At 49.2% G+C, this 19,237-nt stretch overlaps 1 protein-coding gene across 1 annotated transcript in view; it reads right to left on the reverse strand.

The window, feature by feature from the left end:
• Positions 1–10,573: 10,573 nt before the first annotated feature.
• Positions 10,574–19,237, reverse strand: part of RNF165 (ring finger protein 165) — a 127,695-nt gene continuing 119,031 nt past the window's right edge. Inside the window, exons 7-8 of the mRNA XM_032245239.1 lie at positions 17,594–17,700; positions 10,574–17,154 (exon numbers count right to left, since the gene is read on the reverse strand). Of these exons, the coding sequence (XP_032101130.1) occupies positions 17,037–17,154; positions 17,594–17,700 (225 nt within the window). The 3' untranslated portion in view covers positions 10,574–17,036. The remainder of the gene's footprint in view (positions 17,155–17,593; positions 17,701–19,237) is intronic.

Consider the following 19,237-nt stretch of genomic DNA (forward strand, 5'->3'; position numbering starts at 1 on the left):
TCTGAGCAAATCACCCACAGCTCTATGCCTAGCAGGGTGCCCCCTCAGCAATGCCACACACACTGTCCTCCCTGCTGTCCTCTGCCTGAGCTGACCTCTGCCTGAAGTCTCCTTGCCGCCCATCCACCCCTCCATGCTGCCAGGCACTGTGCTTCACCTAATTATTATTATTATTATTATTTGTTTTATTTTGTTTTTTTGAGATGGAGTCTTACTCTGTCACCCAGGCTGGAGTGCAGTGGAGCAATCTCAGCTTACTGCAACCTCCGCTTCCTGAGTTCAAGAGATTCTTGTGCCTCAGCCTCCCAAACAACTAAAAATACAAAAATTAGCCGCGTGTGGTGGCATACCCAGCTAATTTTTATTATATATAAAATATATATATATATATATATTTTTTATTATATATATATACCCACCCTCTCTTTATTCCTCCCAACTCCATTCCCAGATTCTGGTAACTGTCATTCTACTCTCTACCTCCATTAGAGCAACTTTAACTCCCACTTCTGAGTGAGATCATGACCTGTGGTCCTGCTGCTGAAGGGCAGTGGCAGCAGTCCAGGGCAGGCAGCCCTCAGGCTCTGAGGAGCACACACTTCAGGTCCCTTTGTCCCTAGGGGAGTCTCCTTGGCATGCTGCATCGCCCATTCCCCAAGGTATAGGATACTACGTGAGCTAGAGTGCTGGGGACCCAGTCACACTCCTGGGTCCAGCCATTGTCACGATGCTGCAGCCCTCTGGGCAGATGTGTGGGTTGTGAGTGGGTCTCCAGGGATGTGGAGATTGTTGGGCCCAGGGCAGGATGCAGTCTGGTGGTGGCTGGGTTCTTAAGATTGTGCTGTGCTGCAGCTGCTTTGGTCTCAGAGGGTGTGTGGACCCAGCATTAACTCGATCTCTGGAGCAGTGCTGTCACACGAACTCCAGGCAGCTCTCCATACTTGTCTCAGGGCCCATGAGTGCTGAGGGGCTCTCCCATGGTGAGGACTGCAGGAGCCTGCAGTGTAATGTGGACTACTGGGGATCTCTTGCTTACCTCTTCCCCTCCTGGCTCTGAGCCAATCCCTGCCCTCTTCTTCCATGTTTTGGAAGTTCCCTGTCACTTCCCTGCTGAATTCTAGTGTTCTCTCGTGGAAGCTCTATTTGATGTGTGGTTATCTACTCGCTGTTTTGGTCATATTTGGTGGAGGAGATGAGTTCTGGGCCCCTCTAGTCAGCCTTCTGGAGTCTCCTTCCCTGAACATCACATTCTTTACATCTCAACTCCAGGCCTCCAATCACTCCAGGAAACATTTCCATTGCCCCTCCCCCAAGACAGAGCTAGAAGCCCACCCACATCTATGAGGGGTATGTTGGAATTGTATGTCTCCTCATGTGTCTTCCCAACAGGATAGTGAGTCCTTAATGAGAAAAGCTAGGTGTAGTTTATCTCTGTAGCCCCAGCGCTTAGCACAGGGCCCAGGGCACAGCATGGGTACTAAATGCATGTGTGGTGAATAGATGGATAGATGGATGAATGGTTGGTATAGGTGGGTGGATGGGTGGATGGGTGGATGGATGGATGGATGGATGGATGGATGGATGGATGGATGGAAAAATGAGTCGTTGGGTGGATGGGTGGATGGATAGATGGATGGGTGGCTGGGTGGATGGATAAATGGGTGGATGGGTAAATAGATGGGTGGATGGGTGGGTGGATGGATGGGTAAATGGGTGTGTGAGTGGGTGAATAAGGGGATGGATGGGTAAATGGGTGGCTGAGTGGCTGACTGGCTTACTGGCTGACTGATTGGCTGGAAGGATGAAGGGATAAGTGAATAAATGGGTGAGAGGGCAGATGGAGGAGTGGATAGGTGGATGGATAGATGAAGAGTTGGTGGGTGGATGGATGTGTGTAGGTAGATGAGTCGATTTCATGGCTTGGAATACTTTCTGTGATGAGATTCATCCCAGCTCAAGGACTTGAGGAAGCCCAACCTCATCATCTGTGATCAGAATACTCTTCTTGATCCCTCAACTATTGCCCAAGAGCCCCTTAGCCAGTCTGAGTCATTTCTCCATAGACCTATTGCCTAAACTTCTAGCAGCCCAGCTCTGCTTTTAATGGAATTTCCAAGGCTGGGAACTTCAGATTTCAAACCCTCCTTGGGGCATGCACATTGTGTATTGAGTGATAGTGGTCCTGGGCTCACCCCTGGGGTGGGTGGAAGAGAAGATTGTTGAGGGGATTCATGGAACCCTTTGCCTCAGGGATCTTCCATATGTCGTTGTGGCTGTGGGAGGACAACACCAGGAGTCTTGGACCAGCCTACAGCAACTCAGTAGAAGTTACCCCTGCTCTTTTGTTCATATGTCAATGCTGGGGAAACAGTGTCAAGCAAAAGTGATGAAAATCCTGGGTTCTGTGGAGCTTACATTCTAACTGGGGGAAACAGATGTAAACAAACATAAATTTTATGATATGTCATATGGAAACACATAATGAAGAAAAATAAAGTAGGGAAGAGAGACATGGTGGGTGTTTGCAACTTTAAATAGGGTGGTGGAAACTTGACATTGGTTAAATAAATCCTTAATGCAGAGGAGATGATGCCATGTAGACATCTGAGGGGAAAGCACTCCAAGAAAAGGGAATAGCAAGATAAATCTGGAATGTTGTTGAAACTTCAGGGCGGCCACTGTAGCAGGAGCAGCATGAGCTCAAGCAAGCCAGTAGGAGAAAGCATCAGAGTAGTGATGAGTCCTATGGGACCCTGAAGGCACTTGAAGGTTCCTGGCATGTGCTCTGAAAGAGATGGGTAGCTACTGGATGAGCAGAGAATTACATCATCTAACTTATGGTTGTTTTGTTTTGTTTTTGTTTGTTTGTTTGTTTGTTTGAGACAGAGTCTTGCTCTGTCGCCAGGCAGCAGGCTGGAGTTCAGTGGCGCGATCTCGGCTCACTGCAACATCTGCCTCCCAGGTTCAAGCAATTCTCCTGCCTCAGCCTCCCGAGTAGTTGGGACTACAGGCACGCACCACCACACCCAGCTAATTTTTGTATTTTTAGTAGAGACAGGGTTTCACTATGTTGGCCACGATGGTCTCGATCTCTTGACCTCGTGATCCACCCGCCTCGGCCTCCCAAAGTGCTGGGATTACAGGTGTGAGCCACCGCGCCCCGCCTAATTTATGTTTTAACTAGATCACTGGGGTTGCTATACTGAGGATAGATTATAGGGCAGAAGCAGGAAACCTGCTGGGAGGCTACTGCAATAGTCCTAGCATGAGATGAGAGTGGCCCGGACCAGGTTGGTAGCAGTGAAAGTGCAGCAATCCTCAATATCCATAGAGGTGAAGCCTGTGATTGAGAGCTAACTAAGGGACTTGAGCATCTGTGGATTTTGATATCCGCAGCAGTACTGGAACCAATTCCCCATGGATATGGAGGTCTGCCTGTAGTTCGGAGTGGTCAGATTCTGGGTCTGTTTGGAAGGCAGAGCCACAGGCTATGTTGATGGATTGACTGCAAGATGTAAGACCAAGAAAAGAGTCAATGTTGACCAAAAAAAATGTTATCCCTGTGCACCTGAAAGAATGGGGTTGCCATTTTTAGGGAGGGAGAAGACTATGGGAAGAACAGAAGATTTTGTCTTGCTTGACTGTTTTGTTTTATTTTACATGGTGAGGGGAAAGTGGGAGTTCGTAGTAAGCTGTCTCTTGGACATCTAGGTAGAGCCATGGGTAGGTAGTTCCCACTTGGAGTCTGGTGTTCAGGGGAGAGATAGAGCATCTTTGGTGACGTAGTCTGGAGCAGGGACTCTCTCTGAGCCCTCTACTTCCTCTGTGTATCCCTAAACATCCCTGGAGTAAAGCCAAAGGCCAAGAACTATGATTCAGTGTCCTGGGTCCTCGGGGAGCAGCCTGGGGTAAGAGTTGAGTGTTCTGGAGTCTGGGTTCAAATCCCACCCTCGCTTCCTAGCAGTTCACTTTGGGCAAATTACAGAACTACCCTCTGCCTCCCTTTCCCCTGAAAAATAGAGATGATCCTAATGTCATGGAATTATTGTAAGGATGAGTGAGGCAGTTCATGTAACTGGCTTAGCATGGTGTCTGGCACCCAGTAAGGGCTTAGGAAGTGTTAACGGTCGTTATCAGTTTCAGCCCTACCACTTATTAGGTTTGTGACTCTAATGACTAGACGCACTCCCATTTTTTTTCTTGTTCTGTTTCACTGTGACTCCAACAAGGACAAGAATCTGAAACTTGAGACTTTCTCCTCTCCGAGAGATCCTGCTGCCTTTTGGAAACAGCTCAACACTCTAGAGGGAGAGGCTGCCAGGCTATTGCCAAGAAAACTTCAGCCTCAGAAGCAGCTGATGAAACAGGGCTGCCCCGGGGCTAGAAGATAAAGGCAAAACACTGACTCCAGCATCCCCTGCTTCCTCTTCCCTGGTATTCCAGCCAGGGCCCTACTCCCCCTCCCCTCATACCTTAACCTTGTCTTTCCTGATGCCTCCAGCCCTCCCAAAGCTTTGTGCTCTTGACCTTGCAGCCTGAACATGGCAGAAGGTTCCCCAGGAGGCTCCCCAGTCCAGGGAGAGGACTAGTAACTGGCAAGACTGAATTCATCCTTCTTCCTATTTCTTCTGAAAAAACCCTTTGTGTGTGCCTTAATGTTTCCAAGTCGTGCAAATACCCTTACTCACAACTGAGTGCCTGTACTGAGAGCTCAGGCAAAAGAACATTGTTGCTGACCCTGGGCTGCTGGGTTTTGATCCCAAATGAGGCTACCAGTATACATGGAGGAGAGCTTGAAGGGATTCCTCCAGTTCTAGGTCATACACAGATAGGACTCTGCCTCCAGAGAGCTGAGTGCTTTGACGCTTCCTGCAGAATTGCCCCACCCTCCATCCCCAAAGCCATATCCTCAGTCCATGCCAAAGGTCACCAGGGAAAATGGCTTTGCAGGCCTCCTAGGAGAGGCACCGAAGCTCTCAGTCACTCCAGCTGGCCAGTGCCTCCTGCCCCAGATGAAGACCTGTACAGAAATGTCTCTGTGGAGTCCAGACAAGTTTCCCACATCTGGGAAGCAGGCGTGGAACGGGGATTGTGCTGTGGCCTACGAGCGCAGAGTGAGGGCTTCCGTGTCCACTGCCAGCTATGCGGCCCCACACTGCCATCGTCCTCTGAGCCTACTGTCCCCAGGCCCAGGGCCTCAGATCCAGTTCTCCAGGCGGTAAATGTCTTTGGTAGTATGGGGTATGGGAGTAGGTGAGCAGGTGCCTTGCTGGGGGTGGGAAAGGAATCCCAGGCTCTAACTGCTCCTTAAGCTTTCAATCCATGATTATTGGATCAGTGCCTTCATTATACCCCACCCTTTAGAGATTTTTGGTGCTTCCAGTTCTGAAGATGCTTCCTTCACGTTGACTTCCAGCCGGAGGCTAAGAGGTGTCAGTTGTCTTCTCTCTGCTAATCGGTTTCATCTCATCCATCCTCTTTCATCTTGCAACATTTTGTTGACATCTCTCATCTCCTAGGCCCACTGGATTTAAGTGTTTCTGATTCTTTTGTGGTTCCTTAAGAAGAGCTTCCAGAACAAACGAGTTTAATCTTTGAAATTAAATGGAGCCGTCTCCACTTTTAGTTCCTACGTCCTGGCTTTAGATAAATAAATAACAATAAATGTGTATATAAGAACACTATGCATTGTCATAAGCTACCTCAAACCCTTACAGCCACAAATTAGAAAACATGTACATAAAAACACATCTCTGACACATCTTCCACTTTTAACAAACAGTTGCTACTGGTTTATTCAATGGAATTAGAGTGTAATGAGTTTCAGATAGCAGCGAGAAAGCAGAGACTACACTTCACCCAAGGGGAACCTCCTGAAGCCAGAGGCAGCCATGCTGTTTATGGAGATATGCTGGGGGGCGTATAAAAAGGGTGGGATGAGGTTCCTCGCCAATGAAGCCTTTCTGCGTTATAGGAGCAAGGACGCAGAACCAGAGAGGGCCTCTGACTCACTGAGGGTCACAAAGGGCAAGGCTGGGCTTGATCCTGGCCATCTGATGGGGACCTCCACATCCTGGGTGCTCAGATGGGACCCCTTCGGAGCAGGTCTTGGGGCAGCAGGAGAGGGAGTGGGAGCAGGTGTGTGTTTGGGGAGAGGGGAGAGGGAGGGGGCCGGGAGTCTTGCCAAATTCATCAGCCAGGTCCCAGCTCCATACTTTCATAGGATGAGATGGCTTCTTTGGGCTGGGCACTAATTTTCCCTAGGGGATGCTGGGGCAAGCTCTATTGCTTGATGCATTCCACTGGGCCCTCTGCCTCCCAGGCCATGCTAAGACTGCAGATGAAGGAGAGGGGAGAACTCCTTACAAGAGGCTGAGGAGAAGGGTCCAGAAAGGTGGCCCTCCTGCTGCATTCTCTCACATGATTGCTGTGCCCAGACCTGGCTGCTGCCCTCATCCCTGCTGTCTACTGTGAGGAAGGAATGATGGGTGCCTATGAGAAGCCTCCAGGCGGTGGACTCCCTCTGACTGTTACCCCACCCTACCGTGAACTGAGTTTTGCTTTTTTTTTTTTTCTTTTAACAAGGTCTCCTCTGTCGCCCAGGCTAGAATGCAGTGGCACCATCATAGCTCACTGCAACCTCAAACTCCTGGGCTCAAGCCATCCTTCTACCTCAGTCTCCCAAGTAGCTAAAACTACAAGTGTACACCACTATGCCCGGCTGATTTTTTTTTAATTATGTAGAGTCAGGGGTTTCACTGTGTGGCCCAGGTTGGTCTCAAACTCCTAGCCTCAAGTGTTCCTCCAGCCTCAGCATCCCAAAGTCCTGGGGTTACAGGCATGAGTGTTGAGATTACACTATATCCAGACAGGTTTTGCATTTCAATAAGGCTTCATACTCATGGCAGGGCAGAAAGCAGGGCCAGGGCCAGGACCACGGTGAGGCAAGCAGAGGCCCAAGCTGCAAAACGCGAGGAGGCACCAATCTCAAGCTCATGCAAGTGCAGGGCTGGCGTCTGAGAGCGAATGCCTCCTGTCCCGGCCCCAGCAGAAAGCTATTCTACCTACAGCTGCCCCCCAGCCCTGTATCCTAACAGTCCTAAGCCTGAGGCTGAGACTCAGATGCAGCCATCATGGTGAGAGTGGACAGCTCCTTTTCTAAGGAGGGGCCTCCCTCAACCTATCTCACCCCAATACCCCTTCTGCTAACATAGCCCTGTGGTCCAGGATGGGCAGTTTGTGCTGAAATGACACCTCTCCTCTGGCCAAACCCCTCCTTAGGCCTCAAGGTGAAGAAAACAAAGGAAGGGGAGGCTCCCTTCCCCCTCAGCACCTCCCTTTCTTTCTAGGGCAGCTCATTCCCTCCCCAAACCTCCTTGGGTATTGACGGCTCTTGTGGCTCGAAAGTTCTTCCTTATAAGGATGGCTTTGTGAGTGACAGGGTTTTATATCAGCTCCTTCTTTCCTCCCCTGATTTAGACTCAAGTCTGTATTAAAGAATGTTTGGAAAGAACAGTAATTATATTGCTTTGGAGTAACTGCTAACAAAGTATTTCCAAATAAAAATCCCTCAGGGTCTACTTTAAAGAAGAGATAAGACTCATTTGCAATTAGCACAAGCTATTTACATACAAACTGTTGCACGAAGTCTAAAAAACACTCTCACTTTTAAGTAGGTTAAACAAAAGCCTTCTAATGTTGTTTTCTCGGTTCTTTGGCTAGACAACATTTTTCATCCAAAATTTTGGTACAAGCAAACTCAGCTCAGTCCAGAGATATTTTTTCTGGATACTGATTTGTGGGGTATAAATGAATGAGTTCAGACAAGACTATGGGTGCCCTGCTTCCTGAGGACCCCTGGTGTGTCCATCCTGAACAGGCACTCCCATTACTCGCCCCTTTTCAGAGCCTGGCACCAGGCATCAACCACCCATAGACACCCCCAAAATGCCCTGAGCAAGGGTAAGATAAGGGAGCTTCAAGGAACACATGGGGCCATCTCAGCCTTGGTCAAAAGGAGGAGAGGAGGTGAGAACATTTTAGTCCTAAATTTAGAAGATAGAAGGGGTAGTCTTGGGAGGGGCACCCGAATGGTAGTGTGGGGGAGCTTACTTATAAACTGGAGGGAAGATGGATCTGTACTTCCAGCCTAGTGGCCTCAATGTGCCTTTTCTTCTAGAGTTTCCAGCTGAATGCAGAAAAAAAATTGTTTTATCATGCAGTGATTTGAGAAGTCTTGGTGCTGAGGCCTCAGTCACCATCCTGCCTGCTGGACAGGGACTGCTGGTGGCTGACCATGGCAGGAAGTGGCCAGAGGAGAAGAGTAGACATTGATAAGGTCTGGAAAACTATCTAGGAAAAGGAGAGGGAGGAGAACCAAGAGGATCAAAAAGAAAGCCAACAGAAGGCAAGGTTTAAAAAAATAAATACCGTCATCCTCATAATAGCTAATACTTATATAATGCTTACTGTATTCAAGACACATGTTAAGTGCTTACACATATTCTGCTCATAAAATCCTCATAAAAGCCTATGAGGCAGATACCATTATTATCCCCATTTTATAGATGAAGGAACCAAAGCACAGAGAGTTTAAGTCATTTGCCCAAAGTCACACAGCAAGCAGCTAGCACAGGAAGCTCAAGAGTGGGCTTTTCATCAAACAATATGCTCCATATATAAAACAGACCAAAGAGAATCTGCTCTGACTGGCTGGAGGACCAGGGTGGAGATGCCAGGCCGCTCAGTGGCGGGTAAGTGTGGGTAGACACATGTTATTCGCCAGGTTGAAGGCTGCTGAATAGGACACATAACTGAGGGCCAAAGGGAGTGGGGACAGGACAATGCCTGCAAGAGAAGGATCTTGTTTCCCATTTCCCAGGAGCGGGAGGGGCTCCCCGTGGCCTGGAGTCACTGGGGAAGAGAGAGAGCAAGGACCCAGTTGTGAGGTTGCAGGTGGCAGGGAGGATGGCGGGAGCTGTAGGGAGAAAAGTCCTGGCTGGGAGACACCCGAGAGTGTCTGGGAGTGAGATGAGGACAGATTTCACTCCTCCTTAACCTGGAGGGTCGTTATGGTGACAGGAAGTCATGGGGCACATACCTGGATGTTTTCTGAGAACCTCTTTCTCCTGGGTGCTGCAATGGGAAGGTGGGGGGCAGAGACTAGGAAGCCTGAATATATTTTCCTGTGTCGAGTGGACACAAAATCCAAGGAAAGGGAACTGCTCTCCTTGAGTCTCTCTCCCTTCACCCCAAAAGCAGCCCAGACCTTTCCTCCCAGGATCAATTCCATTGTAAATGTTAACAGATTAAACAGACAAACAGATAATAGAGGCAGGTAGGCCCTTGAAATAGAGATTTGTGGCATTGCAGAGCTGGAAGGCTTTTAGTCTACCATTCGCACTGGCAAAGCCAGGAGGGAGAAGTGTTATGCCACATTCACAGGACTGGCCGGGGTGGGGCCAGGACTAAGAAGCCCTGGTTCAGGGATCAAAAGAGACATAGAGAGAAAGGGATGGAAAACTACAGACTTGGGCTCATCTCACATGAACAAAAACTGAGAATTTAAACATTCATTAACCCAATGTAAACTATGGGCTTTACTTAATGCATCAATATTGGCCCATCAATTGTAGCAAATGCATCACGTCAATGCAAGATGTTAATAGTAGGATGAACTGGTGTGGAGATGAGAGAGTAGATGGAAATTTCTGTATTTTATGCTCATTTTTCTGTAAATCTAAAACTGCCCTAAAAAAATATGTATTACTTTTTTTTCAAAGTCCATTAATATGGGTTCTGTTTGCAGTTTTTCATTCACTGACCTCACACTTTTTGGAAGGTAGATTCTAGAAAATGCAAAGAGTGTGGGCTTCTATAAGGGAGTAGAAAACCAACCACCTGTTGAAAATCAAGTTTCTTCTCTTTTACAGAGAATCTGAGTAGCCCTCCAGTTCAAACACACGTTCGAAGATTGATCAAAAATGGAAACTTTCGGTCAGGCATGGTGACTCACACCTGTAATCCCAGCACTTTAGGGGGATTGAGCTGGGAGGATCACTTGAGCTCAGGAGTTCGAGACCAGCCTAAGCAACATAGCAAAACCCTGTCTCTACAAAAATTTTTTAAAAATTAGCCGGGCATGGTGGCACCCACCTGTGGTCCCAGCTACTTGGAAGGCTGAGGTGAAAGGATGGCTTGGGCCCAGGAGATTGGGGCTGCAGTGAGCCGTGATCATGCCACTGCACTGCAGCCCAGGCTGGAGTGATACCCTGCCTTAAAAAAAAAAAAAAAAAAAAAAAAAAAAAAAAAAAAAAATTCCCTTTACGATTTATACCTAAAGTTTAGGAAATAGGTCAATTACATGATTGGTCCACAATCATAGAACACATTCTTTGAGAGATAAGAGACAAGAAAAAAATGAGATAAAAAGGAGATGGGACAAGGCAAGTTGGTGAGAGCTAGACAGATAACGGATAGTGCCACCTATCCCGGACAAAGACAGAGGCCTGTGCGAGGCTTCCTCCGACACGCCCTGGGTACGCACAGAAATAAACACCCAGGACAAGTACGGTGTAGTTAGCAATGCAGTTCATTTTTATTAGTTATAAATAAAGTACAAAAAATCCACCAAAAGTGAATCTAAGCATTTACACAATTCCTAATGTCTCCGCCTTTTCGTTGATGCACTATTGCTTTAATATTCATAATAAATATTCTTCTAGCTTTCTGCTATAAAATAGTCTATGTAGCAAAATGTTGCACAGCACAACAGAACAGAACAGCAGGAGGATTACAAAAAAGGACAATCAACACTGAGGATAATCCTTTCACTTACCAGGGGCAACCAAATTACCCCCTCGAGGGCTGGTGCGGCTGGCTCCATGGCTGCGAAATGAGCCGCATCCGAGGCCAGGGGTGGAGTGGGGGGAGGGTCTCAAGGGTGAGGGCAAAGGCCAGCCAGGGCAAAGGGCCCCTTCCCACTCTGACCCCGCAGAGCAGCATAAGGCATGCCCATCCCGGAGCCCTGCCAAGGACGTGGCACCTGCCAGGCCCAGCAGTGTGGTGGTCATGCTCCCTACAGTGTGGTGGGGGACTCCACAGGCTGTCTCCAGGGAAAGCAAGGCTCCGGGCTGGAGGCAGAAGGGGAAGCCGGGCAGGAAGCCCAGGGAGGGGCACCCATCGCCGGGGCAGAGTTGGGGCTTAGGGACCACACACAGCCCAGTGCTCACACAGCCTCGCTGGGCAGTACAGCAAATCTCGATCTCCACTTCCTCCCTCCACATCAGCACCTTCCCCATGGGGCCTCATCCCCACAAGGCAACGGCAGTGATGTCAAGAGGCAAAAGGGAGGGTGAGCTGGGAAGGAGGGCAGGGAGAAGAGGCAGGAGGAAGGCAGGCAGGCCAAGTCCCAGCCCCCTCAGGGGGCTACTATCAGGGGCGTGAACCCCCTCTCTCCTTTTGGCTCAGAGGCATTGGGCTCACAATTGTGCCAGCCTTTGATGCAGCAGCTTCCCCATGTCCTCCCCTATTATTCTTCTACAGGGGCAGGGGGATTGGTGGCCCGCTCCCGGTCCTCCATAGAAGCTCCTCCTGCCTACAGTCCCCAGGGAGCAAAGGCAGAGGGAGATGGAGGAGATACCAGGAGCAGAGACCTTGATTCCAAAGTCTACATCCCAATCTGATTTCAATGGGCGGCATCTCAACAACGAAGGCTATGGGACATGTTAGGATGGGGGGTGCCAATCCCAAAGCCATAGTTTGGGGCTCCTATCTTCCTACCTCATCCGTATCTCTAATAAGACATGGATTTCAGCTCACTCTCCAAATGACTGACCAAGCCTTGTGAAAGGGCACGTCCCATACATGTCCACCTAACTCACTCCCTGTCACCCACAGGATGCCATATACAATAGGACGAAAACCCTCCTGGAAGTCAACTTAGCAAGCTCGGATAAATTCTCAGCTCACTCTCTCTATTCTTCTCTTCTTTCCTCTCCTTTTCTCCTTCCTCCACCCTTTCTCCCCAATCCTTTTTTTTTTTTTAGACTGAGTTTTGCTCTTATCACCCACACTGGAGTGCAGTGGTAAGCTCTCAGCTCACTACAACCTCCGCCTCCTGGGTTCAAACCATTCTCCTGCCTTAGCCTCCCAAGTAGCTGAGATTACAGGCACACATCACCACGCCCAGCTAATTTTTGCATTTTTAGTAGAGGCAGGGTTTCACCATCTTGGCCAGGCTGGTTTCAAACTCCTGACCTCAAGTGATCCACCCAGCTTGGCCTCCCAAAGTTCTGAGATTACAGGCGTGAGCCACCACACCGGCCTTTTCTCCCTCTCTTTCTTCTCTCCTGAGAAAGTGAGATAGCACAGCACAGGATCTGTGTCATATTCCGCCTGAATCCGAGGGACCCTAAAGAACCCCCAGTTCTCCTCACTCACCCCACCCAGAAAACTGAGACTCAGGGGGCCAAGGGACTCGCTCAGGGTCACTGGGACTGCTGTCATAACAAATTTGAAAACCTGAGCCTGCTCTTTCCCCAGTCCAGGGCTTGTTCTAAGAAGTCAGGTTTTTTGGCTCTCTGATGTTCCTGTCGTAATGTCTGGAGGCCTCTAATTCTGGAGTTGGAGGCCAGGTGGAGATAGTGACCCCAGTGCCCTAAGACTTTCCTCAGAGGATAGTGGCCGGGTGGGCTGAGATTGTGGGGGGGGCGAGGGAGGAGGAAAGGCAGGCTCATGATGGGTTGTGGGGAGGGGGGTGCCAAGGGTAGCAAGTGAAAGGATTACCCCAGTCTGCTGACAAGTGCAAATTATATTTATATATGTGCTAAATACAGTCACTATATTGGAGTTTTTCACTAGATCACAGCATACAGAATCAAAGGTTTGCATTTCGTATGGAATGTATCCAAAGAGGCCAGCACCACGGTAGGACAGCTTGCAATCACACACCCTGATAGTTTGGACGAAATAAAGTTTGCAGAATTTTATTTAAATTTTTTTTTGTATTCGTAGTTGTTTGTCATCGTACCAATGCATGCAAAGCATTCCACTCCCAGAAACAACGCCAAAATGAGGTAATAGGAGTAATAAAAAAAATTAGTATCCTTTCTAAATAAATAAATTATAATTAAAAATGCAAAACAACTATAAAAATAATTAAATAAGAACCCACAATATCTACAAGTTAGTCATAAATTATGATTGTTAAATATAAGGCATTTAAACTCACAAAACCCTGTAAACTAGCAACGTGCCATGTTTTTTGTTTTTTGTGTTTTTTTTTTTCATTTTTGTTTTTCTATCAGCTGAAATCGCTCTAGCATTTGCTCTACGCGCGCAGGAGATGAAACACAAGTGGGCCTGACAGACGTTGCTACAGCCCCACACGGGGAGTGTTTGTCCCGCTGGCAGGCGGGGGGCTTAGGGGATTTCTTTAGGAAAAAAAAAAAGTCTGGTGCTTTTTTCTTCACCATTGAAAAAACTGTGCTTGTTCATTAGGCGTAAAGAGTCAAGAATACTTGCACGGAGGCTGGGAACATTTGCAGAAGAGGAGCTTCAGTCCTGCCACAGGTGGTGGCCAAGGGCGACAGGGGGCCGAAGGGGGTCCTGGCCAGGTGGAGGGGCAGCCCCTGCTCGCCCTCTGCCTGCGCCCAGCCAGGCTTGTGGTGTTGGGTTGATTGATTGGCGTCCTCAGTGGACCCGCGGCGGCACAGCTGCGGCGGTGGCTAGGACGCCCAACTTAAACCCTGGGGCTGCTCTCACCCCAGAAGGCACTCATGCGTCTCAGTCAAGAAAGGGTCTGAGTCCCTTGAGTTGAGCAGGAGGAGGACTTACCAGTGGTCTCCCCTCCTGGAGGTGGTGGATGTGAGATGCTGAGGCCTGACCCTGCCTCTTCTCCACTCTTCCCAGACTCCCTTACCAGTGCCGGGACATGGAGGGAGCCGAAGCACAGACCCCAGTCCTCTCTTCTCCCCGAAACAGCTGCCCGGCTAAGGAAGTGGGAGCTGCAGAGTTCTGAGTGCCCATCAGCTCCTGTCCCCACCTGTGGGGGACAAGGTCCCCAGAGATGGGAAGGAGGGGAGGCTTCAGGGTCTTACCCCAAAGTAAGCAGCTTCCCTCTCCCTTCTGGTAGTCCCCTCCCCAGTCCCTAATATTAGCCTGGGGCAGAGCATTGGGACGGGAGGGGGCCAGGGCCCACTCTCTTACTCAGCACATGTGCCCCCAGCCTCTGAAACAGTATGTGCTCACAGAAAGTCCTTTTCATCAGCTGGGTGGGCACACAGCTCTGCCGCCTTGAAGAAGATGTGCTGATGTTAGGGAGGATCACAAAGTGTGAGTGTCAGAAGGAAATTAGCAAGCATCCAATCCGACCTCCATAGGTTGTAACTGAGGAAACTGAGGCCCAGAGAGACGAAGAGAAGTTTCTAGTGTTGCTCACATTGTTAGTCAAGAGCCCAGACTGGAACCTGGGACACCAGCTCTAGTTCTACCTGGCCTCCCCACTGACTCCCTCCCGCCTGCCAGCCTTTCAGGCCAGCCTCAGCAGAAAGAATGAAAGACTGAGACTAAGAGAGGAGTGACCTTCCTAGACCACCCTGGCTATCTCCAGGCCAAATCCATCTTCCGATGAATTCTTGGTTTTCACCCTGCCATTGGAGAGGATGGGGCAGAATTCTCAGCTTCCTGTGGCTATCAGTAACCAGCTTTCCCCAACTTCCTAACTCAGATGTACTTTCCCCACTGGTGGGATCTCCAGCCTTTAGCCCTGGAGACGTTTTCATGCGCTGGAGCTACTGAGTTGGACACTGTGAGGCTCATTGCTGCTAACCTTGAATCTTAGGTTATTCTCCGTTTCTGTAATATTGGATGTGTCTCATCTCCTCAGCTAGATTGCGAGCTCCTCAAAAGCTATTGTCTCTCCCAGCACCTGCACCGGTAGGCACTCAATAAAGATTTTATAGAACACCAGGATATTAGTGCTGGGAGAAACCTCCTTCCAGGAGCCACTATCCCCACTCTCTGCCTGCAGGTGGCCAGAGCAGCCATTCCCACATGAGCCAGTCATGCTAGAAGCCCTTCCTCAAGCCAAAATCTGCCCGCCTGTTACTTTGACCCGTTGGTCCTGGTTTTACCCTTGTAGCAGCAATACAGACTCAAATTTCCTTCACTGTGTGGAATTTCTTCAAATATGTGACAAGCATCCTGTCTCCCTCACCCCAGTCTTATTGATATGAGGGCATTGAGACTGGGTTAGAGGTGGAGGTGAGGGGGAGGCTTAGAGAGCAGTGCAAATGGGGAACGGTGGGGGGTGGAGCGCCAAGGAAGGAGGCAGAGTTCCAGCTAATCTGGTGTTTACCATGTAGGGAAAAAGAAAGTTGGGTTTGGGTTGGAATTTGGTGGATTTCCCCATCTTGATTTTTCTGTCCTTTTATCTCCTCCGCTCCCTTTGGGGTTTAGGGAAATTATGAGGTGGTGCAGAAAGACACACTGTATGGAACTTCCAGGTCTGTGTCTACCAGCACCCCCATCTTGACACCCCAAGAGGCTCCCAGAAGAGCACATAGAACACTCTGGACAGAGAATATTCATCCTCACAACATCTAGGTGAGGTAGCAGGACCGGAAATGGGGCTGCACTGTTATCTCTCCCCACTCGAAGGAGAAGGAAACTGAGGCACAGAGAAAGAAAGGGACTTGCCCAAGGTTATCAAAGAGTCAGAGAAGGAGCCAGAGACCAGAAATGTGGAGCCTCCCAAACCTAGCCAATGTGGCCTTAGATCCAGGGCCATCTCTGAGGGACTGTGTCAGGACTGGAGACATCCTGGGGGACACTCAGCATCCTCTCCAAGGTATTGGCCACAGCCCTGAGTGCTGGCTGAGAGCATTGTGGCCAAGACCAAGCGGCCATCACCTATGCTGTCTTATCTGCATCATCTGGTTAATGTTTTGCATAGGGAGGCAGTGGCTATGTTGCCTCTTTGTGATGGGCAAGAGGGCAGCCTGAAGGAAAGAGTAGGAATGAGCACGGGCCTCTGGGCTCCCAGGAACACAGTGGGCAGCTGTAACTGAGGGCCAAGCCCTCCCTGGTTTAGCGTGGAACTTGGGGGATAGCTGGGGCCATGCAGTTGAGTCCTGAGCCTGGGGACCACCCCGTAGAAGAACTCTCCCTTCACCTGCTGGAGCTCTGCCGCCTTCCTCATCTCAGCTGAACCCTCAGAGGCTGGGATAAGACCCCCTCAGCTCCTTTTCCAGCCCTCCCTCTCCCAGACCCCCTTCCATACTCCGTGCACTGTAAACATGAGAAAAACAAAAGCCAAGGAAAAAACAACAACAAAAACCAAAACGAGAACCCCCCTCCCGCCTCCCAAGTTGGGTGAAAAACAATATCCTTTTTCACCGTAAACAGGATTTGGCTTTTTTTCTTCCACCTTTGATTCCTTTTTCCTTTTCTCTCATAAAGACGGGAAGACTGGGGCTGTCGTCGGTTGGTTCGGTCAGGCACCAAAACAAGAAACTCAATGAGAAATATTTGGTGCGAATTCGGTAATAGCGACATGTCCACCACAAGATGACTAGAGCACCACACACAACATTTTTCTTAAGCTAACATGCTCCGGCTGCCATCCACAGAAATAGCTAGAGACCCCTACATGGTTCCTACGTGGTCGAGAGGTATATATACAATCCTTCAGAGGACAGGATTGAGGGGCCGGTCGGTCAGCTAGTGCCTTCAGGATCCCACCTGGGTTCTCCGCAGCCTGGGCCCCTCCTTCCCGCCCTTGCACTGGGCACGGCCAGCTCCCTCTCTCCTGCTCAGCCAGGTGGATGGGGACAGTCGCCATTCTGGAGAGGTGGGTCTTCCCCCACCCCCTCCTCTCCCTCGACACCGATACCACCAACTCCTCTTTCCACAAAATGTGCTTGCAGGCTTTTCCTCTACGTCAAATGGCTCAGAAGGCAAAGTTTGGCTGCAAGGGCTATGGCCGTGGGGGGACCTGGTGAAGGAAATGGGGTGTCCACTGGCTAATTCCTCCCTCAGCTGTCGGCTCCCAGTTGTGTCTCAATGTCCACTCGGCAGATGGGGCATTTCTTGCTCATGGCGAGCCACTGGTCCACGCACAGTTGGTGAAAGAGATGCATACAGGGTAGGCGTCTGGAAGAGAGGAGGGAGAGTCAGGGGCCCAGCAGGAGTTGAGGGACACTGAGCCGACCAGGAGACACACACCTAGGACCCCTGGGGACTGCCCAGCCATGCAGTGAGGCTGTGGCTGAGATGGGAGGCCATGAAGCCCTCTTCAGGAAGTGCTTTCAGATCAGCCTGAAACAAAGCCACAACTTCATCTTAGACCCATTCAGACCAAGCATCACACTGTTCTCTTAACACTTTGCAACCAATGCATCCACACCCAGGCATCACACATATAGAACATTTCATACCCCACCTTCCCAGTGCAACCATGAAGCACATATGGCACACTTGGCATGCATGTGCACAAGCTAACAAGCACCCCAGCTCCCGGACATACGGCGCAGTGATTGGTCACCGATACCTAGAAGAGACGGGAGAGGGAATCAAAATGGTGGTCTCCTACCTCACATCTTCTCCATCTTCGAGCATAGACAGACAAATTGTGCATTTCTCATCTGTGTCTGACTCCTCCCCCTCATCCTTCTTGCCCTTGCCATCCTGGGGTCTTCGCTATGAGAAGCAGAGAGAGGAGTATTCATTATCTGGGGCAAACTCACCTGGTGGCTATTGGCTTTCACCCACAGCCGCTCTTCCCCTGGGAGTCAGGTTCTTTAAAGTGTTTTTTTTCTTTTTAGACGAATTCTTGCTGTGTCGCCCAGGCTGAAGTGCAATGGCGCAATCGTGGCTCACTACAACTTCCATCTCCTGGGTTCAAGCAATTCTCCCATCTCAGCCTCCCGAGCAACTGGGATTACAGGAACCTACCATCATGCCCAGCTAATTTTTGTATTTTGTAGAGACAGGGTTTCACCATGTTGGCCCGGCTGGTCTTGAACTCCTGACCTCAGGTGATCTGCCCACCTTGGCCTCCCAAAGTGCTGGGATTACAGGCTGAACCACCTCGCCCAGCCATAAAATTCTTAAGTAATACCCAGAACTCCTTCCCAGCCTGCAGCAAGGACGGTAGGAAGAGATCAAGTGGAATCATTTTTGCTGTCCCAGGTACTTTCTAGGGACACAGAGTTTGGAAAGAAATTGGGTTCCTAATTAATTTGCAGAGCTATGGCTTGAGCAGTTTCCTTTCACACAGTCCACTCCTCCTCAACACCCTTTACAACCTAGATTCCTGCCTTCAGATTTCTCTCTTCACTTTCAGGCCCAGGAGTTGGAGTTATCTTTCTAACCAGAAAATTCATTTAAGATAGGCTCTGTTGCAAAGCAATCACGAAACACTGTTTATACTTGTTGACTTTCCTTGTACTGTTTATAATTTTATGCTAATTATTTGAAAATAGTTTATCGTTATGTAGAAGCCGTATGTAGAATCATTATGTAGTTTACCATTATGTGAAGTCTCAAGTTCAGGTGGCATGGACCCATGGCTTACCCTTCTTTAAGTGCCACCCCATACTTGGCCAAGTACAAAGCATATCAGTACTTGGTAAATAGTTTGCAGAAGAAGAAATCTAGTCAGTGAGTGAAATCAGCCCACCTTCACACTGTGCCATGAAATAGTCTAACAATAACCATAAAAAGAAAATGAGCCATCCTGTCCCTCTCCAGAGATGGGCACGTTTCAAGGTCATTTTGCAAAGAGAAAAATGTAAAGAGTTATAAGATGAACACTACCCAGAGAACGACAGTGGGGCAAGGCCCAGATGCCAAGTCTCCCTTCTCTGGTCCCTGGTCCTAAAATCTCTAGAGATCCTGAGTCTGATTTAGTCTGGGGAATACTGTAACCTCACTGGAACACACAAGAACATCAATTTGTTCTGCTCTCTGCCTCGATGTGCCCTATATACTCCACTGCAAACCCTGCTAGGCTTCTGTAATAAGTTTTCCCTTATCCAGAATCCGGAAAATCAGAATTACATCCATAGTCCCGTATAATTGTTTGGCTTTTGAGTATGAATAGAGTCATAATGATCTGCCTGCTTAAGAGTCCAGCTGTGTTTGCTGGAAGAGTGGCCTTCATTTAGCTGGCCCTCCTGGAAAACGGAGGTCCAATAAAATGTATTGGTAAAAGTCACCTACTTGCCTACTTTCT

Source organism: Sapajus apella, unplaced genomic scaffold (assembly GCF_009761245.1).
Source record: "Sapajus apella isolate SASKATOON/1434 unplaced genomic scaffold, GSC_monkey_1.0 scaffold57, whole genome shotgun sequence".
Classification (NCBI taxonomy): Eukaryota; Metazoa; Chordata; class Mammalia; order Primates; family Cebidae; genus Sapajus; species Sapajus apella.